Raw genomic sequence first — 25,835 nt, 5'->3', positions numbered from 1 at the left:
ACTATAAATCTCAGTTTTCAGAATTCCATATTTATTTTAAAGCTGCTGAGAATTTGAAGTTAAATGGATTTTAATCTAAAAAGACAGGCTTGAAAACAGTTTGGAAACTTAATGGAACACAGAAAATAAAATTAATACATCTGGGTCCTTGCCATTTTACTGGGACAAAGGTTTGTCTTCTCACGCTAGGCACCTACGCCTGCAAACCTTTACACCTCTGCTCTAGTGTTGCAGGGAATCCCGTTGGACTCATAGGTTTTTCCAGGATAGGACACAATTGTTTCATTACACATAAAGGAGATATTTTGATTATTTCCACAAATAATACCTCAAAAGATACATATTACCTCTTGAGAATATCTGATTACACAATTTTTTGATATGTATATCTTATCAGAGCTTATGAATGAGATAACTTTGATATCAAACCATCATTGCATCGTTTGATTTTAAAATTAGGGTGAAATTATCAAACTTTTGCATCAGCAAACCAGTCCCATCTGAAGTTATATGCTAAACAGAAGCAAAATAATATCTAATGATTATGTTTCTGGCATAGCATTTGTTTGACATTTTAAACCAAGCCATCATGTCCTACAGCAAAACTATTTAACATATACATTGTTTTGACATGTGGAATGTGCCTCGTTTTTCCCTATGCACTGTTTTAAAGCAAACTAAGAGTTCATTGTGTTTTCATGAGCTAATGTGAACATGGGGGTTTTCCCCATCAGTGAGCCTTTTTACCAATACCCACTAAAGAACGCCAGTATGTTTTTAACATGTTTTCAATACATGTATTGGTATTTATTCGTTATTGCTGTATTTACTTCCCTAGGGTATGACATTCGTAATCGTGTTTTAGCAGAATGCTCTTTGAGCGGGGGGGAAAGACTCCCCTTCCCCGCTGCTGAACTGCAGAGGTCTCTTCTTGAAAGCTGTTTTAGTTATCTGTACTTATTTGGTAAGGTGGAGAAGAGACTACAGGTTTAAAGGCTTTAAAATGCCTCTTTCTTATTCCCAGGAACAGGAATTCATACAAGAAGAACATCTGCATAGACATGCTGCGACAGGGTTATCACAAGTCCTTCTCCGAGCTCTTCGCTCTGATACAGAAGTGGAATGCCTTGAGGGAGGCTGCGGGGCCTGGGTCAGCCATATGGCAGCAGAAGTCCCTGGAGGAGCAGCCCGATAAGCTGGATCAGCTTTGCCACCTCCTGACCAGAGCTGAGGCAGCCCAGCGAGCAGGTAAATGGGGGGATTGTGGGTAGCAGAGCAGCGGGAGCCGCAGCCGCCAATGCCTGGGGGAAGCCTCCAAATTGTTTCATGTATGAATTTGAAACGTTACTGCATCTTAGCACATTTCAGCCTTAGTCAACTGAGCTGTATTTATAGAATATATGATTAGGAACTGCAGATACCGGGAGAGGTTTTGCGAAGGGAAAAAAAAGAAGGGGGGGAAGCATGTAGAGTGCATTATGATATCATCAGAAATATTTGATGTATTTATAGCTTTGATGGCATCTCAATTATTTTCTCATAGTTTCATTATTTATTGCTTTTATTTTTCTATTGATTTGGGTAGCTGGTTTTGTATCAGAAAAATTTAATAGGTGAAATGCTGTTTCACACAGTAATAGTTTTATAAATCTGATTTTATTAAATAACCTGCCCGCTAACTGTGTTTGGATTTGTGACTGACTTTAAAAGGATTGTGAACATGTCAAATAAAATGCAGCACACAGATGTAACATGCCACCTGTGAATTACTAGATATTAGTGAAGACATAACTCCAAATTACTGTATTTTCTCTATTGCCTACTATTTACTAAGCACTCATATTTTTCATTTCCTTTTACTATAAATAGTAACATAACTTACTCAGTCCTTCTCCTTTGGAATAATTGTAGGGATGGACGCAGATAAAGCTCTAACTGCAATCCCATTTCGTGGCTGAGCTGATTTCACTGTAATTGCCTTGTTTCAAGTTGCATTTTGATCATTATGAATATGAAAACCTACAGTGAGTTGGGAACCTAAGCTTTTTGACTGAAATTTAGGAACAGACAACTTCATTTAAAAAAGGAACAACAAAAAAACCCTTTCAGCTCTTGAAAAAACTGTTAATTTCAAATGTTTAATTTAGGTTTACTATGAAAGCCAAAAGTTGTGTGTGTTTATTTGTTTAATTCACTGTAATTCTAGGAAGGAGGTCTGGTCAGCCCATGATTGAAGGAATCTTCAGGTTTGTCTGGAGTATGACTAAAACCTGACAAGGCACCCCGGTAGCTTGCAGGCGTGCGAGAGGAGCATTGCGCTCAGGCTGCCCTGAGAGAAGCACACTGCCAAAGCGTTCAAAAAGCAGTAGACATGGCTTATCTGGATGGGCCTGCTTCTGGCAGCTGCTTCAGGAGAGCGTTTCACCTTCCTTTGGTACATGATATTTTTCAGTGTTACAAACTGATGTGTGACAAGAGAGTTGGCAAACACACTCCCAGCCAGGCAAGGTGCCACTGAGTGTGCACTTTCTACCCCCGTGAGAGGCAGGGACCCATTCTCTCACTGAACCCAGAATTCGTTGCGTGCTGGGCTCTGGAAGTCTTTCACCTCTCACAGAGACAAGCTACCACCAATTGCCTGGCCAATTGTTTCGTGCCTCTAGGAGAGAATAGCTCCCAACTTTGCCTGTTAAAGCTGGTTAAAATGAAAGAACAGAAAATAATGAGAACATGCCAATAGAGTTGGCAAGCTTCTTTACTGAATTGCTAGATCAAGGTATAGTTAGTTTTGATTTTTTCCTCGGTTTCAGTGCAAACCTTTGCACAAATCAGTTTTAAGTGAGGCTTGAGTCACCTGGCACATGAAGGGGTGGATGCTAATTCATGTTGCAGGTGTTAGAGCTAGTAGTGCTGTGAAGATAGCATATGAATTATACAGCTCATCAAATACTAATTCAGTAGTTCCACTAATCCAGTCACTCTCTGATTCTAATCAGATTGCTTGGGGCTCTGGCTTATGATCTCCTGACAACTCTAGTTGACACCGTTTAAGAAGTGTTCAGCAGTTTGCCTCAGCTGGAGCTTACCATGATGCAGCAATCACAACAGCAGCTGATCTGTGTTTGCTCTTCAGCCACTACCGCTCAAGCTTAAAAGGCTGAAAGTAATATTTGGGGCTGCAAGTTGTGATAGTTTTATAGTGTGGCTAATATTAGGCTAGTTGAATGTTTATCTGTCTTAGTTATGCTGTTCTGAGCTAACAGTTGTGTTGAAGAAGAGATAGCAGGCATAAATGACAAAAAAAACCCCCAACAAACCAAAAAACTTCATGTTGTAAGTTTATTGATTAATTTAAACTTGATGAAGGGATTGGTTTTGAATCTGAAGTGGTAAGTGGAAAACAAAACTTCACTTACTATGTCAGCAAAAAATTTTCTTATTTGTTATTTAATTTTTCTCACCTGATATTTTTGTGTCATAGAGTGTTGCTGTCTTAATTGTGAATATAACTTAGAACTGCTGCTCCTAAGTTTAGTTTTATGGTTGTTACCATAGTGCACAGATAAAGTTAGGTATTCGTTCACTTTCCATGTTTACTGGTGAAATATGTTAATTTTTTTTTTTTTTTTGAAAGTTTGTAGTTATAGGACACTATAATGCTGGACATAAGTTGTTTGTTTGCTTGAACAGAATCAGTGCCATCCATCAGAAGTGGAGGCTGATATCAAAGATCAGTTATTTTCTTTACTGCTGCATTTGAAAATAGTGGCATTTTGCTTACCGGAGTTACATTTACCTTCACATACACCAGTGAGTATTCTCTGTTTTAATTTTTAGTGGAATGTTTTGATTGACCTTCAAATCATACAGGAATCATCTTCTTTTTTTAATTGGCTATTACCAATATTATACCACGTGCAGAGAAAATACATTTTTTTCTGTCCAACTTAAACTAATTGTCATTGCATTTGAATACCTTCCAAGTATTTAAAAGCAGAGAGCTAACATTAATCCTTGCAGCTTCTCAGAAAAACAGCTGATAGTGTTATTTTGCCCTAGGTACAGCATTATCCCAAAAACACTGGCAGAAATATTGGCAACACTTGACTTAATTTCTATTTGGTCTTTTTTGATGCAAATAATATAATTTTTTCTGACTTCAAAATTGAGTTGTTTTTAATTATTCCTTGATCTTTCTTCATTATAATGGACTAACCTCTCTTTTTACTAGTTCTGGTCTCAGTAGCTTAAAAAAAAAGGGAATAGTTTAGCTGTTTAAATATGTGTAGTTGTATGGCTTTTTGCAGAAGAATGCAGGATAAATGCCAAAGCAATGTATCTACATAGCTCAGCATTTGATGTATACAGTTATTTCTTGGCATGGGTATGAAAACATTGGGTTCTTTTCAAACGGAAAGTTTTATTGTGAGGCCATGGAATGGCCTGCCCAATTGCCTTCTTGCCTGCCTCATTGTACTGCTCAGAGTAACAGGTATAATTAGCAACATGGTTTAATGGTGGAATGGCAGGGTTAGGTTAACGGCTGGACTTGATGATCTTAAAGGTCTTTTCCAACCTAAATGATTCTATGATTCTATAATTGTCCTTGAAAGGTATAATACAGTGCCCAAAGGTTGTTGTTGCTATCCCTTTGAAGAGCCATAGCTCCCCAGCCCCTACTCAGTACTGTTCTGCAAGTTAGCAGGAGGGAGAGTTTGAAGCCGCAGTCCATCCTTGTCTGGCATTGAGGGTTGCTAACTAAATATCATTTGGCTGCTGATACCTTGTGAACAAATGATGACCATACCCTACAGAGGTGTACCAACAGAGTAGAATCCTTTTTGTCCATTCTGTCTGTCTAAGACCCAGAAAAATTTGACTCTATATCTCTGTGTCTGGGTGAGTCATGGGGAACAAGTAAGAACAGAGGAAATACTACTAAGAAGTCTTATATTCTAGAATTTTTGAACAGCACCCAGTGTAATGTGTGCCTGGGAGACCAGTTCGTTATAATGATAATGTTGCTGTTCCTCAGATAAAAATATCTAAATGTGAAATTAAAACCTTTAGGCTGGTATTTGCACAGAGTTTACCATATAAATGTTGTGGTTTAACCCCAGATGGCAATCAAGCACCACACAGCCACTCCCTCACTCCCCTTGATGGGACTGGGGAATCAGAAGAGCAAAAGTGAGAAAACTTGTGGAATGAGATAAAGACAGTTCGATAGGTAAAGCAAAAGCGGCACATGCAAGCAAAACAAGGACTTCATTCACTGCTTCCCACCGGCAGTCAGGTGCTCAGCCATCTCCAGGAAAGCAGGGCTCCATCACACGTAATCTTTACTTGGGAAGAAAAATGCCATCACTCCGAATGTCCCTTACCCCCTTCCTTCTTCTTCCCCCAGCTTTATATGCTGAGCATGACATCATATGGTGTGGAATATCCCTTTGGTCAGTTGGGGTCAGCTGTCCCAGCTGTGTCTCCTCCCAGCTCCTTGTGCATGCCCAGCTGGTAGGGTGGGGTGAGAAGCAGGAAAAGCCTTGATGCTATGTAAGCACTGCTCAGCAGTAAAGAAACCATCCCTATGTCATCAACACTGTTTTCAGCACAAGTCCAAAGCATAGCCCCATACTAGCTGCTGTGAAGAAAATTAGCTCTGTCCCAGCCAAACCCAGCACGATTCTTTAAATCAATACTTAGCTGGCACAGTCTGTCTTACTGTTATTTTAAAATGCATTTCTAATTTACTTGTTGGGTCTGTATGCTCATTAGGCTAAGCCACTTCTTCGAACCATCTCATCAAAGTATTGTATAGCTACTTTTATTTAGTTAGTTACCACTCAGCCTACCAGAAGAGTGATGGTTAGTGTGCAGATTATACTGTGAAGCATCAATCATGTGTTTTAGACTGAGGCTGCTTCTCAATGATAGTGTGCCAAATTTGGGTTTTTGTGAAATTAGAGGTCACCTGTCCCAGTATTATTTCAGAAGGCCTTGAAAAGTGTTGTTCTTCAGATTACATCTGAATTACATATTAAATGTAGCCTTGAACCCTAACTAAACCCTTACCTAGGAGTAGCAGAAGCCTTGAAGATTTCATATGGTCAGTGCTTGCTAGAGTGAGCTGATTTACTTGTACAAGTTGAAGGGGATGCAAGGCAAGTTACAGCTCAAGTGCAATTAAAAGAAGAGAGGTCTCATTGGCCGTACTTTGCCAGGGCAGGGGAGCAAAACCAGGGAGAATGCCACAGTTCAGTGGCTGCAATATGTACTGAGCAGTCAGCACTGTAGTGGCAGGTCACTGAGCCCAAGCCAATGCACAGAACCTATACTTGGGTATGAATGTGACTTCAGAGGGGCAAGACACTGGTTATTAGTTGATTATTGGAGCAGCTGGCGGAGGGTAGGAGTTTAAGACCTGGAAGCTGTTACCTTTCTCAGGTTCCATCTACTCCTGGTTCCTGACCCCTTGCAACCTTGGTGGTATGCTGAATGCCTGCATGTGCTACAGGCTGCTGGCCCTTGTTCTAGAGAATATCAGGCACATGAAATTAGAAGGAATTGCTAACTTGGCTCTTTTTTCTCCACTTCAGTGTGGAGAAAATTTTTGACAGCATGAGTTATCATTTGCTGTTGTTGTAAAAGATTACTTTTCATACAGTACATGAAGAAAGCATGAGTATTTGATGTGTTTGCACTGGAAAATCTTTCTTTGTCTGAGGTACTTAAGGTTGAAAACAGAGTTTAGCATTTTACAGTGGAAAGCTTTTCTGTAAGATTTCACGCTTATGCCTTAGGCTGGGCTAGAAACATTGCAATAACCATATTACCCATGCTATTCTGGAAAAAAAAAAAAGGAAAGAGGTTATGCATTAAAAAAGAAAAAGGATAAACATACCAAAACCTCTTTTAATATTTGCTTGGAGGAGGTGTAGTTTTGTTTGGGTTTGGGGGGATGGGGAAAGGAACACTTTTATTTTCTAAGCAGGTTTGTCCTTTTCTACTTAATATTGTATCACAGGAAAAAACGCAGTAGTTGCTAGAGACCAATGGAGGGGTTCATTGTTTTTGTAGTTATTGTAGAAAAATTGAAGTGATTCTGCCCAGGAAAGAAGCCAAGGCTTCTCAAAATAGAGCCAATTGTAGAACTACCATTCACTTCAAGAGAAGCAGCATTTCTTAGAAAATCTTAGTAGTGTGTTTTCTTTGCAATGGCCCCCCTTTAGCATTCCAGATTACCAGTTAATTGCCTTACATCATTATCATTAGATAGCTTTGTACTTACTTGGCAAAATTTCCTTAGCATCGTTGTATAGGTTGTACGTTTCACAGAATGTATTCCCCTTATGTACCTAGCGGTGTTGGGAGGGGTGTGCTCTGTGTACACCCTGCCTCATGACACCTAGGAAACAGAGGCTCTGCCCGAAACTTGATGGTGTCAGTGTGCTACCCCACAGCAACCTTTCTTCATTTGCGTGCGAGTTTAGCTTATGGATAAACTTTCTGGAAAAAGGAAGGATTGTGTGGTCCTCTACCTGTAGGGGTAGAGGCATGATTGTCCTGAGCAAGCAAAGGGGGACTGATTCTTTGCCGTGTATGGATCCAGGTGCAAATAAATTGATTGCAGCCCCATGTTATATTGCCATTCACACTTCTTTGTGGCCCAACAGCCCCCATCCTAGATCTTTGTGTGTGAATTCTTCACAGCATCAGCTGTCTTGGTACCGAGTCGCTGGTATTGACCTCTCTGGCAAAAGAAAAATGAAACTTCCAGTATTAACGGTGTCTCATTCTGACACCTAGTGACTTAATTGATCTTAGGCCGCTCCTTTATATGTCTTCAAGAGTGAATGGTCAGTTATAATCAAGTCATACTCACTAAAAACAACTAACAAAACTGGAAGGTGAGTGTTACCAGCTGTTGAAAAGTTTCTCTATGGCCCTCATCTGGCAGGAACAAATGACTGACTGGTAGGTTTTTGAGTGGAAATATCAAGCCATAAATGGATGTTGAAAAATTTCTTTCTGATACCTGTATTTTAAAAATTACTAAAAGTTCTATTTTCCATTAACAAGAACAACAGCCTCTTTCTTTTCTTCTTCAAGGAAAATACCCAGCCAGGATCTCTTCGTGATGTTGTTTTCATCTGTTCTTTAAACACCATTTCTGTACTACTTTTCCTTTCTTCCACTACATCCTGTCACAAAGGAGATTGTACAGATGTTGCACAGTTGTACTTACATCACACCAGTATGGTTTGCAGATTTTATATATAGATATTTTTTTTTTCCTCATTTTAGCTCTGTTGGGATCGTCATACTCAAACTCCACCTCACTATCCCTGTGCGTTGCACTATTTAGTAGCTGTCTAGCTGAACACAGCAAACATGCAGAGCATGGATTTGAAGGGTCCTCTGTTCCATGCACCCCTCTGCTTGCCAAGGGAACAGTTCCTGAGAAGAGCCCAGGAACAAAGGAAGATGTTGTTCAGTGGGCAACCAGGGACTATAGCTTGAGCATAACTTGGCAGCTGAGATGGGATTCTGATCCAGGGAACACTATATCTCTTTAATGTATGGGGTTTAAAATTTAAGCTCAGGTTGAAGCAATTTTTATTTTTATTTTTTTTTTTTTAAATCTTTGTTTAACAAAAAGACCTCAGCAAGGTTTGATAGGGATCCTTTCCTTTTGTGCAGACACCCAATTGCAAAGTTGTTTTCCATTGCAAAGGACAATGAAAATAAAATATTTTGAAAAGTTGAGATCAAACAAAATTAAAGTCAATTTTCTGTAATTTATATTGTGACAAAAACATAAAAATATTAGAATATTATAAAACAAATACTGCAACATATAATGACATTTAATTTGATTTCTGCTTAGTTTTTGTGATAGGTTACTGCCCTCAGTTTGGTAATTTGGCATGTTCTGTTGGATAATTTCCCATAAGATATGTTCTTAGCCCTGCTTCAGACCTTCAATTAAGTCCAAAACTGTGAACTATCAGGCCTCACCATCTGCTCCATCAAGTTCTGTTTGTTCTGTGTAGCTGCCATCTTGGGTAGATGTTCATCTTTACAGTGTTCTCACAATCTTGTGATTTAAATGTTCTGGAATACCTGAATTTAGCTTCCACTATTTTATGAAATTCAAGATTAATTGGATCAGCCTTTGAACCTTTGTGTGCATTCCTGATTGTTTCTTATTTAAAAACAGGAATTTGTCTTGCAGGTTTTACAATAGGTTGTGTGATTCAGACTTCTCTTTCTGCTCATTCAGTATCGCATTCCAGTGCCATCATTTGCTCTCTGATCAGTGGTGCAAATAACTGGAGGGTTTGTATCAACAGATACATAAAGATGGCTTGTCTGTGTATTCTATTATCAGTTGTAGAGAATTTACTATACAAAATCAGAGATGTCAAAGCTTTAACAACTGACTTGCGTACCTCTTAGAATACATAAATACTCTCTTCTGTAAAATCTCTAATATTTTTATTCTCCTGGGGAGGTAGATGTTCACTTTTGCCAAGTCTGATATGTTAGCTTTACCACTGTCAGAATGGTCTCAATGAATTTCTTTATTTTTAAGCCAGACTTTGAATCCAGAAGACAATACGGCTTTTAAAAGTCTATCTTTTGGGGTTTATTTTATGACCAGCATATCTGGTCTGCCACTGTCCAAGACAATTGTAGAGAAATGGTTGTCTTTGTGCACTTCTCATTGTTATTCACCGGCAGGATAGTCATCAGAGGGTCACATTAAAGTTCATTCAATCAAAGCTGTGGCAGTAGCAATAGTCCGCCTCAGGTCAGTTCCATCTCTTGAGATTTGTAGGGCACTACCTGAAGTTATTTACGTAATTTTATGTAGCATTAGTGGCTTGATACTTTGTAGCAAAGATTTCAAAGGCAACAAATCTGTATCTAGTGTTCTACCTCAATGACAATCCAATTATCTTTCCCTTTACTCTTTTATTGTAGCCATTTGTATGTATCCTCTGGTATCTTCTAAGTTCACTTTCACTTAGTTCTAATCTATATATAATGTGTATTGTTATCTTTATGTTAGTGGTTATAATTAGGCTTTGTATTTCTCTGTTTATGTGGTTACTTGTTTATGTACTTGTAATCGTCGTGGGAGCCTCTGCCTTTTACTTCTGAGATAATCTTTAGAAGTGCCCCCTTGTGCTACAGTGGATGTTTAGGTTGGCATGAGATAAATCACAGCCAAGAAGTAGCTGCTTTTCTTCACTGAAAGTAAAGGAACCCTATGTAATCCATATCTATATCTAAATTAGTTAGTCTGGATGAATCCCAGCTATGTTTTCTATACATATGTATAGATGTGCTTACATATGCATATATTTGTGCACACACAGAGATAGATATATGTATATTGAGCCCAAAAGAGCTCTGTTACTTCCATTCCAGTATCATTTGCAGAGATTTCTATGACGCTATTGTATTGAAATAGTCTTAATTTCTAATGTATGAATAAGTTTTATATTATGTACACTCCTGGATATTCTGAAGAAGGGGTACCTAACAGGTACTTTTTCGACCTTGATGGGGATCAAAATGCATGAAAACTCACAGCCATGAACATTGTTCTGATTAGGAATACACGAAATCACGTATTGATAATTTTTTCCTCCCAATGCCAAATTTCTAAGCTTAAGCTGATGTTTTGATATCAAACCTGAGACACAAATGATGAGATGATTACCTAGATGTAATTTCTGGGGTATTTCTATTTTGGTGATTCTAAAGAGATTATGAAACATTCTCATTTCTTGGAAGGAGTGTTACCTTATTTAAAATACTAGAAACGGAAATGTATGTAACACAAACTAGTTTAAAAATCATAATTTTATATATTTTAAAGGGAATTATTAAAAAGGTAGAAATATGAGGTACCACTTCATGGAGGAAAAAGTCTGAGAAAATGAATAGGAACACAAAATAATAAATAAAAAAGCAAAAAAAAAAAAAAGATTATCACTATTAAAGAAGAAGAATGAATTTGTAAATCAAAAGACAAAACCAGAGACTGTTCAAGAATTGGGGAAAAAAAAAAAATCTCGGCTTGATTTCAGAAAATTTTAAGCAGGGAAAATTCAGACAATATTCTCCAAAGTGGCCAAGATTGATAAAAATGGAGGAGAAATAAATACTAGATAAACCTCTTGATGACTGCAAACGCGATTAGGTGGTAACAGGATCCTTTCAGAAGACAGAATAAAGTTCTTACTGTGTTGTGCAATGCACTGAAGAGCTTTATCAAGATGTTGTGAAGTCAAGGAACTCAGTCATGACAACAGACAGAATGAGAGATTTAGATTACTTCCTATTAGACTGTGTGTAATTTGTCATTTTTAATTTTGAGACAGAACATACAAGAGATGAGGCTGAGGAAACACTCTCATGTGTTTTAGTGATGCATTCAAAATACTTTTTTGAGTAATTGCTGCTGTTTGTTCTAAACAATGTGAGTGACCTGCATAGATGACAGAATTTATAGTCAAGGAATTAGTCCCTTTTGAAAGCTGGATTTTCCCCAGTTCTTCCTGCAGATAACAGAAGAGGATAATTTACCTGCATCTTTTGATCAAGCTATTTTGATATGCTGTCATAGTTTTAAAACACTTAGAAAAGATCTGGCCTTTGAGTGAGATCTTGCCTATATTGAAATCGGTTTTTTTCCCCAGTGGATTTCTGTGTGGTGCTCCAGGAGTAAGAGGGTTTTTTCTTTCTTTTCCCCCTTCTCTCTCTTTGTTGAGCAAAGCTAACTGCAGAACTCTGGAAAGCAAAGCAGTTCTGTTCAGACATCTAGCTTAACCAAACAGTCTTGTACCTGCTGCGAGACTCATGGTTCTTAACTCCTTCTTTACCCAACTACATGAAAATACTTCTAAGAACTAGCTCTTTAGCTTACATTCATTAACAGCCACAAACACATTAAGTAGCCAGCCAAAACTGCAATGGAATTTTAGCTAATTATTCCCATTCACACCTGACATGGGCTGAGTTTGGATAGAAAACTCATTTAGTTTAGCCAGTGATAAATTTAGCTGTGAAACATAGGTTCGTGCTGTACTTTATTATCTCATAGATGCTTCAGCATCGTGTAAGGAATATATATTCCAAATATCCCTTAGGGAGAAGCAGTATGATAAGAGTTGTCAGGTAAGTTTTAGATCACTGCTCCAAATTAATACAGTTTTGGAATAATCCAAAGAGGATTTTTTGTGGTGGTGTTTTTTTTTTTTTTTTTTAAAGGTGCTTTTCTGAGAGGAATAACTCTAATTCTGTAATTTTAACTTGTGAGTAATATATTTGTTGATAATTTTGTAATGCTACTTAGATTTGGGACTTGCAGCAGTTTTATGAATTTTAGGGATAGTGTGTGTTCATTTAGCTGTCTGATATGATAAAGAGTAGGAACTAAAGGTGGGTGTTTTTCTTCAGATCATAAAGGAGATCTGTGACTTTGAGTCTCCCCTGCTTTCCACGTTTGTTCTGAGAACAATACCTTGGTGAACTGTTCTGTTTTCAGGGCAAAGTGTAAAATTTCAATTTGTCCTTAATTTCTAAGAGTGATGAGATACTAAAAATGGGAGTATACATGAAAACTCAAAGCTTTTCTTGTTAGTCTTACTTTTGAACATTTAAAATGGTATGAATTAATGGATTGTGTTTGCAGAGTGTTCTGGTTCTTCATCTCCATCACTGCAGTTGCTACCTTAGACCTGTTTTGAAAGATCTTGGTGCCTTTTCAGGTCTCAGTGGCTCAGACAAATGCTTCTCCAGCAGTGACTGTGTGCTTTTTTTGTTCCCTCTAGCTTCTCTATTTTGACTAGCCAATGTCTTATTCAGGTTTTGCATGTTTTATTGAACTGAATTTTGGTTTTGCATACAGAAATGAGAGCAATTTATTGTGGGTTTTCTAAAATAAGTTTTCAATTCTGCCTAATTTGTAAGTTTAACATTTTCCCCTTATCGTAATTCTTTGAGTAGACATGTAGGAGAACTTGGTGGTATTTGAGTGGTGGAAATATAAATAGCTCTTTGTTTTCATTATATGGTTATTGCTGTAATTTGTACGATTTCTGAAAGCTGATGATAATCTAACATTGTGGTTGTAATTTTTGTTCTTAAAGGGCACTATGAGGAGGTATACGATAACCAGCTTAACTTGGCCTACTGTTTCAATGACCCTGAGGACAAATGGTTAAGTAATTACTTCTATGAACAATGCTTTAACACTGCTCAACTAATAAAAATTGATGGTGGGAAAAGAGAGGCACAAGCACATGCAAATATGGGCCTCATCAATGAGGAACAAGGTAAGTCACTGGGATCATAAAGCTACATTGTATCAGCATTGAGACAGTCATATTTGGCAATTTGTGTTTCATAACAGGGCACAATATTTCAATGTAAAATTGATTTGCCACCATAATTTAAAAGAAGTTTTAAAACTGTTGCAATTTTAATTTTTGGAGCAGCAACTAGGAAGACAAAGGAGTCTAATTATTCACAGACCTGTTACCACTGTTGACTTTCCATCTACAGTTGAAAGTACTCAGATGAAAACTAAAACACGAGTATAAAGGAAACATTTGTTTAGCGCAGAGGTTCTTTGAGTTTGACCTTATTTCCTTTTGCTTGTCTTTGACAAGAGATTGGAGATGCTGCCTCAGGCCACAGGTGTTTGAGTAGGATGGCATCTTAGTTGCACAAACTGGGTTGATTTAAGAGTTATGAATGCATAATTCAGCTTAGTCCTGCCTAAAACTTGTGCTTGGATAAAACAGCCTATATTTTTGTCTTATTTTTAAAAACTACCTTCTGGCTCTCTTGACTGAAAATGACACCCTGTTTGTACGTGACTGCCACTTTGGTGTTTGCTTCAGATTTATACCTTACCACAAGCTCCATTTCTCCATTCATGTAATCTGTGTCCTCAAACTGGGAGCCTCTAAAAATAGAAAATTATATTAATAGAAGTAACTAGAATCATAGAACAGCCCAGGCTGGAAGGGACCTTGAAAAGATCATCTGGTCCAACCTTTCATGGGAAAGGGAGCCTAGATGAGATTATTTTAGCATCTTGTCCAATTGCATCTTGAAAACCTGCAGCGATGGGGAGTCTACCACATTCTGAGGAGGCTGTTCCAGTGAATGATTGTTCTCACTGTAAAAAAAATATTACTTCTAAACATACATTACCTTTCATGGCAGAGGCGTTTGTGTATGTATAGCAGTTTGGATATAAAAAAGGTGTTTTCATATGTGTTCACAAAATCCTTTCATGCTGTGGGAAGATGAGAAATGAGTGAGCCTCAAGTAACTGAATAAAACCTATCTTCCAGTTCTAATTCCTAAGTATACTGGACACTTAACCATTGCTTCAAATACATCTGATTTGTATAGTAATTACATTTTTGTGTTGAAGTTTGACTTTGTGGGTTGAAACCATTCCAACTTTGAGCTCAGCTTGTGGCTGGTTTCTCAGATAGAATGGCTTTTCTCGGGAAAAGAAGATGCACAGAAATTGAAATATTTTTGTGGAAATAGTGTAATTCCAGTAAATATCTGGGTCTGTTTTGAAAGATGGCCTAATTTCCCGGTAAAAACCTGGATGTAAAACAGAAAACCTACAGCTTTTTTTTTTTTTAATTAAAAGGTTATTGTCCTTTGTTTTCCTCATGTTCTCTGAAAGCTGAAACATCACACCTTTTTCAGTATTTTTCTGATACTTTCTAGACTGGTGGTTATTCACACTGTTTTCCTCTGAACTGTTGCCATATCTTTCTTGCCTGCAACACCCAGAGATGGATTCAGTTTTAAAATTTGAGTGCATACCAATGATCAATAAAATGGAAGGATTACTTTTCTTACAAGTTGTATTTTTATTTGTATTTTCAGGTATGACATCGGTATTCTTTGTTTCAGCATAAATTGCATACTCATGTTCAGTTCTTGATCTTCAGTAATCTCTAAATTCTTGTCTGAAGAGCTGTTAATTAGTTTTTCCATTCCCCCTTCTCTGATCACCCGTTAGTTCTGCCTAAATGCAATATGTTGCTTTCTTTTTGCGCTGAGTAGCACACTGTGTTTTGTAGGTGGTTTCTAGAAATTGTCAAGGTTGTTTTGAATTCTGAAGCTGTCCAACATGTTTTCTCTCCTTCCTAGTTTGATATCACTTTAATATTTAAAAAGCATTTTTTTATCCTGGAATTCAGATCACTAATGAAAACACCAAGTAGTAAACTGGACCTAGGTCCTGTGGAACCTTACTGAATACCTTTTTCCATACCAGACAGTGAACTACTGATAAGCAATGTCTATATAGGATTTCGTAACCAATTTGCACTCGCCTAACAATAGGTGCAGGTGAACTATGCTTCCCTAACACTTTCTTGTAAAGTTATATGACAGTGAGAAAGAATTTACTAACTTAAATAGAAGATTGGTTTGATGGCATTTGCTCTTGATGTGTTGGCGTTGGCCATAATAATTTCATGTTTTCTCTAAATGCTTGGGAAATTACTTATATTTATTTTATTTATATTTATTTATTCCAGGAATTGAAGTTAAGCTAAATCCAGTTTCTCAATAGATAAAACAGCAATTGCTTAAAGCCCAGCCAGCCACAACCAAGTAATTTTCATTTTGAGGGAAAAATGTTTAATTAGGTTATCTGTCTGATACTCAGTAGAATAAAATGATTGAAGCTGCTGGATTTTTTGCAAACTTTTCACTTCTGCAGTTACTGAAAAATACAATTATAAGAAGGTGTATAAAAGCAAATATACCTATCTAGTTGTAGCTTCAAAGGCTCATACTGAGTGTGACTAATTACTGTTATCAAACCACTGCCTAAAAAAAAATCTAATATTTCCTACTTCCACAATGTATTAAGCAAAAGTTGTTGCGTACTTAAATATTGTTAAGCCCATTATAAAAGCACATAAGTAAAGTTATGAAATACACTTTGAGATGCTTAGAGGAGGGGAAATTTCATTTTCCTGCTGTAAAATATTAGAAACTTCCAGAAGAGCATCTTCTTATTAACATTGGTAAGGAAAGATAAAGCAAGGTGCATTTTCACTGCCCAGGGTAAAGCTCCACTGAATCTGTAGGGTCTGTCTTTTGCAAATATTTTATTTCCACAGAGAGAGGTGAAAAAACGAAGAAGCTGAGAGAGTAAGCATAGGATTTGTTTTGAGGGACCACTGAGAAAAAGAGAACAGATATATTCCATGCACTTTTTATGTTCTTTTTGAAAAATGAAATCACAAATTCTAACTACAGAAAAGTATAAGAGCAGATGTTGAGGTGACATTGCACAAAATTGCATGAGTAGTAATGGTGTTATAAGAAAAAATCTAAACATGCTTTTTTGATATTAGAACTGATAGCTTGTAAATCAAATAGTCTTTGTTCAGTTATTTACAATGCTGTAATCTAATTTCTTCATGAACTGAGTCAGTTGCCCAATTCATATGGGGATATATACATATATACAGGACTAGATACACATGTATGGACATATATTTATGCATTAGTATATACATATAGGAATGTATATGTGTACCTATGTACATACAAGGAGGTGTGTAGTGTTAGGCGTCATTCACATACCTTACATGAGACTTCCATCTGAATTACATAATCATATCTATATTAACTGCGGCCAGGAGGAGAATTCCCAAGAATGAGAAGTTAGCCTTACAGACATTCATGTGTGCATCCTTTTAGATGTAAAGACCTTGTACCAGTTCTTCTCAGGTCTCTCACCCAGTGGTGTATTTCTTATTACTTGTGCACGGAAGCTGTCTGTGTATGCTTAGGACTGATTGCTTGGGAGTATAAAGTTAAACATGGACTTGTAAAGATTGTTGTTTGCATTGGAAGCAAATCAATAAATTTTCTGGGTAATTTTCGTGTAATCAAATTTAAAGTTCTTTGACTTTCAGCCGGGTCCCTGTCCTAAAGGATGGATATAATCTGATGTTCATTAATCTTCAAAGCTAAATATTTGAGGTGTCAGCAGTGTAGACTTCAGTCACGATATTTGGATGCAGGCGATTAGTGGCTGTCAGTGCATAGTGGCTGTCAGTACATAAGGGAAAGAAAACAATAATAATTGAGTAGCCTGCTAGAGACATAAATGGAACATTCTGCTTGGAGCAAACATGATTTTAGCTTCAGTTCCTTGCAGAAAGAGATTTTAACCTCTTTTAAAAAAAACTCTGTAAAATAAGGTCTCTGTTTACAAGTTACCCAAATGAGATGGTGCTCATCGAATATTGTAGAAGTTCTCAGATTATGATCCTGTTCAATCAGCTGTATTCACCCCATAGTTTGTCTTTTCTCAGGGGGCTGATAATAAATTGGTTTATTAGTTCGGTTACTAGTAATTTTCTCGTATAGTTATTAAATGTGCCAATGTCACATTATACACATTGAAAAGCCAATGTTGTATTTTAATATTTTTTTCTCACATTAAATCCAGCATTAAAAGTAAGCACAGGCTTGGCAACAATCTCAGTTAAGAAAAATTAATTTTAAAATTTTTTTCTTCTAAGAACCCATTCAGAGGAATAATATTAGTCATTATAAATGTATGCATTTTTCTGTATATCAGAGAATATGAGGATTATCATAGTCTGTGATAGTTCTATTAGTGTAAATTCTGCTAAAGTTAATTGTGAATGTCAGGTTTAGACTGTTGTATCTTGCAGAAGAAACACTGTCTGAGTGTACTGATAAACAACAACCAGTGCTAGTTTGTATAGGTTCTTACGCTGGTAGCACTCATCATTACAATATTTGAGTGCTTTGTTTTGTATTAAATGGTTAACATCTGTTGTGCATGAAATGACGTAGACCTTAAATATGTGCATCCCAAAGTTTCGGATAACTTGTATTAGTAACAAAAGAAGTCCAGGAGAAACAAGGAATTTGTATGTGTAGGAGTTATTTGCTTCAAATAGGTTAGATATAATATATTTCTGTATTATTCAAAAGCATAATAAAAACAGATTATCTGAAAGTGTACTTGTTCTAAAAGCAGCCATCAAGGCCATTGCAAGTAATACAGGTGTTTGTATAAATGTGTGTATGTACATGTGCATATATGTACACCTCTATTTACAGACATATATATGTACACACACATTCAAATATAGCCAGTGCTTTAGAGCCAGTACTTCAGATACCAACATTTCAATCTTAATGCCAAGCAATTCTGCATTTGTGAGAGAAGCTTAAAGATGACTGATTACCATATCTGATGGAGTTTTTCTAATACAGATGCATGACTTTTCTTTCCTTAAGGCACACCCTTACAAAAAGATATGTTAGTGGTACACTGTGTGGGGGACAGTGGAGCAGGAAGAGTGACATTGAGAACTCTGAAGGAAGCAAAGAAAACCTCACTACACTCTTATTATAAATACCCGTCCTTCCACTCTCAAATGATCCAAGGATCTTGGCGCTTACCTTTCAGACATTAGCAGCAAAGGCAGACATTCACAGGCCATGGTTGCTTTCCCACGTGAGTAAATTAAGCAGTGCACAGGGATGTCTATGAGCATAACCTGGTGCTAAAATGGTGTTAATAGTCCTGCACATGCTGTTAGCTTGTGCTAACTTGGACTTTCCTGCCCTGCAATTATTCATGGGCACAGTTTGGTAATTAGGAGTGTTGCAGGAACTTTTCCTAACAGGCAGTTTGTGAGCAGCCACACTATTTTGAAGGATAAGAGAGTTTACTAGGACGGACACACCTTTCCATACTTGTTGGTTGCAGTGTTTGGAGACATTTCTGGATACATTTAAATAACTAGTTTTGAGAAAGCATGTAAGTATCACAGTGGAGTCCAATGAATAAAACTTTCACAATGAATTTCAAATGTAAATCAGTGCCATGCCAGAAACTGCATGTCCCCTGGTATGAGATCTGTGAGATGTGTGAGAACAATGCCATTAATCTCAATGCAGTAGTGCCTTTGAATAAGTCATCAGATTTATATTCTGCTAGCACATAGGATCAACAAAAGTGGAGGTAATACTTTTTCTGAAATGCTTACGGACTGGAAAAACGAAAGGCAAGCAGACTAGCAAGAGAAAGGGACAGAATGCAAAGCAAATAGCCATGTTCAGTATCTCAGTGCTGATTCCTATAATGTACAGCTAATCCATAAACCCAGTTTTGTCTGTCTGTGTGTGGTTTTTTTAGATTGCAAGTCGTAAATAATTCCTGATCAGGGTCTCCTTAGTCCTTTCTAAAATAAGCTTAGACATTTCCAAAAGTCTGTCGTATTCTGCAAATTAGTGGAGGGGTTTTAAGTGTTCAGTCTTAATCCAGTTCTGCCTTGATTAAAGCAATATTAAGCTCCTGTTGCTTTGCAGTCAGAGAAAAGTTATGCCAGAGTTGATCACTTCTGATTCCTCCACACCCACCCCAAAAATATTAATAAATTGGACCTAATGTATGAGAAATGTATAATTGTTCTATCTGTAATCACAAATAAAATACAGACTATTTCATATGTTAGAATTTGATATAGACTGTTCTGGTTGAAAGGCCTACTGAACACAAGGGACTTGTACATAAATTTAACTAATTTGTTGTGGAAAAAAACCCTGCAGGGTCCTTACAAGCTTCAACAATCTGGATTAAGACCGAGTAGGATTATACCTATCACTGTACTATACTGTTGGAATTCAAGTTTTTAATCAAGGCACTATAGAAGTTGGTTGAAAGATTCCTACTGAGTTTAATGGGCATTTGATTCAAGCTTCTGAAGCTTAAGTATTAACTGCTAGATATATTTGGTAAACAACAACTTAAAGACAGTTCATAACATCATCTTTTTGGTTTGGAACATAAAAAGTCTGAATTGATTATTTTCTTGTTCTTAGCAAGCCCTATTTAATCCATTGCTAAGAAATTGTTGATTTTGTATTTTGAATTGTTTATGGCAAGTGTTTTTCAATTAAAAATTGTAATGTATAAATAATTGAGAGAAAACTCAGCATACATTCATGAGTATCTATGCAGAGGAAATACGCACATTTAAGCAGAGTTTCCCCAACTGGTTTGCCTCCAGGCAGAAATAATTTATATTCAGATAAAGAAATAAAGAGAATGTTAATATTGCAAAACGAAGTACTAAAAAGGTTTAAAAAGGCAAAAGTTAAAATTGCTTATGAAATTTCTTATGCTTTTGTGTATGCGTGTTTTGCAACTTCGTTTTAATTACGTAAATGTGTAGCATCTTTTGCTAGGAGATTCCCAAGTATAGCCAGAATAAAATTCACCTGTGGGATGGATGGCCTACACACACCTTCTACATTAATAGAACTTTATATTGTTATCTCTGTTGCAATTCTGCCAAGTCCACTTAAATAGCAAATCATCATTGCGCTGTATAATGTAGAAACGAAAAGTGCTGCTTTACCATCAGATTGCAAAATTAGAAACAGCTGATAAATAAAACAAACCAGTGGGACAACATTTGTGAAGAGTGATAAATTTCTTCCTTGCTACCTGTGGAGTGCAGAACTATTACTAATAACAGTATTTCTGCATTCAAACTGTCCAACCTGCCTATTTAATGTTCTCATGTTTCCACCATATGTAGCCAGTAGCTAGAGTTCTCCATATTGTTGCATTCACAAGCGCAGGTCTGACACTGGACAAAAGCAACCTAAAATGGATCCCATTTCTCTCTTCAGGAACAAAATCAACTCAAATTACCAGCTAATAGCTACCCAAGGCCTTTCTGGTTTCATCCATCCTTGCGTCTGTGTTAGGGATTCCTTTTTGTAAGCAACTTCTTTCGGTTTAAAATGATACCCAGATAAGTTTGTGATTTTTGATAAAAGATTAGCTTCATAAATTCCTTTTTCTTCATTTTTATAATGGGATTTTTCATAGTGTGGATCAAAAAGAGAAAAGATATTTAAAGATATAAATGCCTGTGTAATTTTTTTCATAGGAAGCCTGAGTACTAGTAAAAATATGGCAGTGGTCTGAAGGAGAGTCACAGCTCTAAAGATTTAGAGGCTATCTATCTTTTGAGGCAGGAACCACCATTTTGTTCTGTGTTATACCATACCATTTCCTGTATGTTTCTGTAACACTTGTACTTGGTAAGGTTCGGTGTGCACTGTGACAAATTGAAAGCTGTATGTGAACACACTGCTGACTGGCTAGCGCTTAGTCGCTGGCTGGCCAAGCAGCATGCTGCCCTCTAGAATACCTATAGCACACTGCCTGTGTCTCTGTCCATTTGGAATTTGCAGATCAATGTGTATTCTCATTTCTAAAAAGTGATGGGAACTTACTGTCCTCTGGACTTCTTACCACTTCTTACCAAATTTGGTTCAAGTTCATTCCAAATCTAGTTGGAGGACAGGATGATCACATAGGCTGGTTTCCTTTGGAGACTAACCTAAAAAAGTCTTTTTATCCTGTTCATTGTTTGAAGACAACGTGTAGCGTGTTTCATTTGATTCTTTTAATATTTCTATATATAACAGACCATACCCAGTAGTAACCAAATATCATTGATTAATCATGACGTGCTTCCTCACTCCAGGTTGCATATCCCAGGTTGCTAACTTTTAAGACTTCTTCCTAGTTGTGATTATCTATTCCAAACAACTTTTTCAGAAAAAGGAGTGTAGGAATAGTTCAGACCTGAAAACTTACTCACATGTCCCCAAATCCTGTATCGTCAGCTACATATACCTGTTGCTAAATTTTGTCTTTAAGTTCATATGGGGATATATACTTAAAAAGAGTCTCCACATCAGGGAACTTTAGAGACAGAAAGAAGCCTTTCCTTAATGGAATGGGACATGGAGTTCTGCTTATCCAACCAGTTAGAAGACTTCTGGTCATTGGTTTTCATCATATCAGCTGAAGCTAACTCTTCTTTGTTATTCTGCACTTCCACTATTTCACAAAGCCGGTCTATTGGGGTTTTTTTCTGGTTGCTTAAGAACTGAATACATAAGTTATCTGGGAAAAACTTGATTGTAGAGTATAATTTTAAAAGTTTAAGCAGCAAATTACTAGGAGATACAGTCTTCAGACACAATGCTTTTCTCTCTCAGTCAGCGGCAGACAGAAGCATCCATAAGTCCAGATAGGTTCTTGGGGAGGACAGATTTAAAAGGTTTATTAAATAATAGAGCTCATCCTCATGCAAGTGCAGAACGTAGTTCCCCAATAAATGACATTATCACAGGCTTGTTACTGGTATTGAACTAGCAGGTACTGTATCGAATTGGTGTTACAGAAATTAGGTATGTTTTCAGTTCAAATTAGTATACTCTTAAGAAAGTCTGAAAGAAGCTTCTGAACATGCAACATGAAAGAAAAAAGGGCCTGTTGAGTTCATAAAAAATATTCTTTATTTAATTATTTTTTTATACTTATTTTTTAAGAAGTGCTGGTAGGCAATGAAGATCTTTTGAATAAGAGAACCCAGGGAGAATTCTATAGGGTTCTTATTTTCACTTCTGAAAAGAAATACTGTGAAAACAAAAAAAACTTTCTTCATGCTTTTACTTCAGTTGATTTAAATCAAGGTTTAATGTTATTAAGCACAGGGAAGTAATAAAGCTTTTTACACTAGGAAAAAGTAAGCAGGTTTGCCAAAAGCCTCCTTAATCCCTTCACCATCACTGCCACTTTCCTAGCCTGATTCTTCAGATCGAAAAATCTTTCAGTTCTGGTATGACACCTGGGGACAGGTCTGTATTCTTAGCTTGCAATGTGCAGCTCTTTGAAATACTCACAGCAGTGGAATAGTACTAATTCTAAACTTTGTAATTTGTATTTTCCTTAAAAGTTTTAACATGCACAAAAAAAAAATTTTAAGTTAGTTTCTGTTCTTAGGTATTTGGTGATTGTAAAGTTCATTTTCTAATATTTTAGAAAGAAACATTTTATGTGCACTTGAATATAATGTGTAGCACTCAAGTGAATTGCTTGTGTACACGCTTCTGTAAGAATCATTCTGAATGGTTTTGGTATCAAATGTTGCTCTGTTTGCTTTATGTGCATGTTCCTAAGACTATGACATTTAATGAAGAGATCTTTTTAAAGTATTGATAGCCATGAGTAAATTACACTATGTTTGATCTGTGTTAAAGATTCAAAGTCCAAGGTCTTTGAATAGAACTTAGAAATAAAAATGTAATTAGGTTACATCCCTAAAGTCTGATATATCTTTAAACAAGACTGCAAATGAAACTTTATTAAAACTTCAAATGAATTATTTCTTTGCTTTTTTAAATTCTTTTTCCCTCTCTTCTCTTTCATGTCTAATACTGACATTGCTGCTTGCGTTTTACCTGTCTTTTCCAGGGTATTTTAATTATTTACTGCTTAATGAGTAGTACTGAGATGAAGCTTCATTCAAAGCTGCCCACTCGCTAACAGATTTTTTTTGCTTCAAAGCTTTGCAAGGTCTTGGGCTACTGCAGCTGCACCGACAGTTGCCATCATAAACTTTCCTGGAGGCAGTGTTTCCTTTTAGTAATTGATAAAGGAGGTACTGTTTCCAGAGGGGCCTTCTCAGTGGGTCTGAGAGCTGCTGGGGTTGCATGTCCTCAGCCATTATCAATAATCTGTGGAAGTCCTGGGTAAAACAAGCATTATGAAGCTATTAATAAAAATATGTCTTACTGTTCAGAGGATCATAGGATAATTCAAGTTGGAAGGGACCTCAGCAGGTCGTTAGTCCAACCTGTTACTCAAAGCATCCTTGTGAAGTAGATTATCTGCACAACAGAACAGCCCCAGTGCTGGAATGTTCCATCTGATACTAAATTTATTATTGGAAGCTGTGAAAAGTAAGGGGAGTGGGGTAGAATCTGGATAAAATGTAAGCACTACAAAAAAATTATTTAAACTGAGGCAAGCATTTGACACGAGTTAACAAAAAAAGTAATTCAGTGAAACTAATCTGCTTCAGTGTCACTTCCTGTATTTAAAAGATAATGGTCGTATTACTCTTTGAGATTAAGCAGTAATATAACTTGTTTTCGTTTGGTTCTATTGAGCTAAAAAAAACCCTCAAGCCCTGAAAAACAGAACTGCAAAGTGTGTGCCATTCCTCACTATTCATCGCTGCATTTTCACCTCCCTCCCCTCTCTGCATTTGGATATCTGCCTATAAACACTGAAATATTTGTGAAACCTGAAGTTTGAGCATCCCACTGAGTGTGGGCTGGTTCTTATTCAGAACCTGGAGCCTTACGTTTTGAGCTTCCTGAATAGATTTTGCATCTTAGGTGGCCTTTGCATATAGAAAGCACTTGGATGCTTTACAAACATGAAAGAAGAGGGTTTGAATGCTATGGGGAAGCAAGAATTCTGTTCTCTTTAAGATGGGTATGTTGTCCTTCAGCTAGTGCATAACATCCTTTGCAATAATTCTCTAGATGCAAATTGACATATATCAAGAAGTGTTTGTTTATAGATAATCAAACAAATCAGTAGGCAGCATCTGACAAATGTTGCTTTCATAAAATATTAGCCTAAAAGATAAAGGAATTTTAATTGTAAACCAAAACTTTCTGTGTTGGTTTGTTTGAATATGAATGTAGGACAGACAAATTAGTGGAATTTTTATGAGACCTGCTCAGTTGTCACATTTTTTTCCTGAAGTTGGACACTGATCTTGGAAGAGTTCATGTTTTATTCTTACCTGCATGTGGGCAAAATGCTGCTCAACCAGTTTTTGCAATTACAGTGTTGCAAAGCCTTCAGAGATTCCACCTCGGACCTAAACTTCTGTGAAAATGCCTGAAATGTGAATTTTTTCCACAGTTCAGCCTAAAGCAAAGGGAAAAATTGGTGATATAATGTAGTTCAAGTAGCAAGTCAGTAATTTCAGGTACGTTTCTAACTTTCAAAGTTAAGGGTTACGCTTAGTATGAAATCACTCTTTGATTTATCATTGTCTTTCATGTATGTCCATATGTTATATTTTATACCACTAAAGTGTATGTGAGGTCTGTGTGCACATAGGTTTGGGGGAATTCATGTAAGTGACACCAGATTTTCTTTGTAGAGCTACTATGAGTAGTTGCAGTCAGTCTAGAGAGTAGCTGTGTGTATCTTAGAGAAAATCTGAGAGATTTTATGTAGAGCCAGAAGCAACTTAAGAAGGTCTGGAGCTAACCCAGAGTTTTAAGGGTACAGTGGCTGGTGCAGAAACTGGAAAAAAGGCAATAGGAGGATATTTGTTCCAGTCTCTCCTATAACAGTGCCTGTTCCTCCTGTACTTACTCTTCATGTTTTCTTGTAAGAACAAGATCGTTTCACAGTGTTTCCTCCTCTGGTAATGTGCTCTTCAGTTAATTAGTCTTTTTTTCTTGATGGTTCACAGTAAACTATCCCCAAAGCAGCTGCCATTTGAGCTGCTGGTGGGAAACCCTTCTTTCTTTGCAGCTTACTAGTGTTGGCAGCTGCAGGGGAAGGGGTTAGAGAGCAGACAGGCAAGCAACCAGAGGAACTAGTAGTATCCCTAGCTTGTGAGGTGGATCTCTAGAGTTATGTTTTTCCTTTCGGACAGCAGACACTTGCTTAAATAATGTCAGCAGAAATAATACTCTCTAAACTGCAATGCCAAGGATTAGCCTAGCAGTTCTTGACCCAGACAAGGGAACATAAAATACCATCTTTTTGCACTGTGGTCTCAGCCCACCAATGCAGTATCTCAGGAGGTGTGGTGCTCAACCTTCCTTTTATCTCCTTCCTTCTCCTTTATGTCCTCAAGCCTTCTACATCT

The 25,835-nt window shown here is 37.0% G+C and overlaps 1 protein-coding gene across 1 annotated transcript in view; it reads left to right on the top strand.

Annotated features, from left to right (window-relative positions):
• Positions 1-25,835, top strand: part of TTC29 (tetratricopeptide repeat domain 29) — an 85,647-nt gene that overhangs the window by 18,172 nt on the left and 41,640 nt on the right. The window contains exons 3-4 of the mRNA XM_035899196.1: positions 1,025-1,248; positions 13,167-13,352. Of these exons, the coding sequence (XP_035755089.1) occupies positions 1,025-1,248; positions 13,167-13,352 (410 nt within the window). The remainder of the gene's footprint in view (positions 1-1,024; positions 1,249-13,166; positions 13,353-25,835) is intronic.

Source organism: Egretta garzetta, unplaced genomic scaffold (genome assembly GCF_000687185.1).
Source record: "Egretta garzetta isolate BGI_Z169 unplaced genomic scaffold, ASM68718v1 scaffold258, whole genome shotgun sequence".
In the NCBI taxonomy this organism is placed as follows: domain Eukaryota; kingdom Metazoa; phylum Chordata; class Aves; order Pelecaniformes; family Ardeidae; genus Egretta; species Egretta garzetta.
Note: the sequence above shows the minus strand (reverse complement) of the source record. Positions and strands in the feature narration are given on the sequence as shown.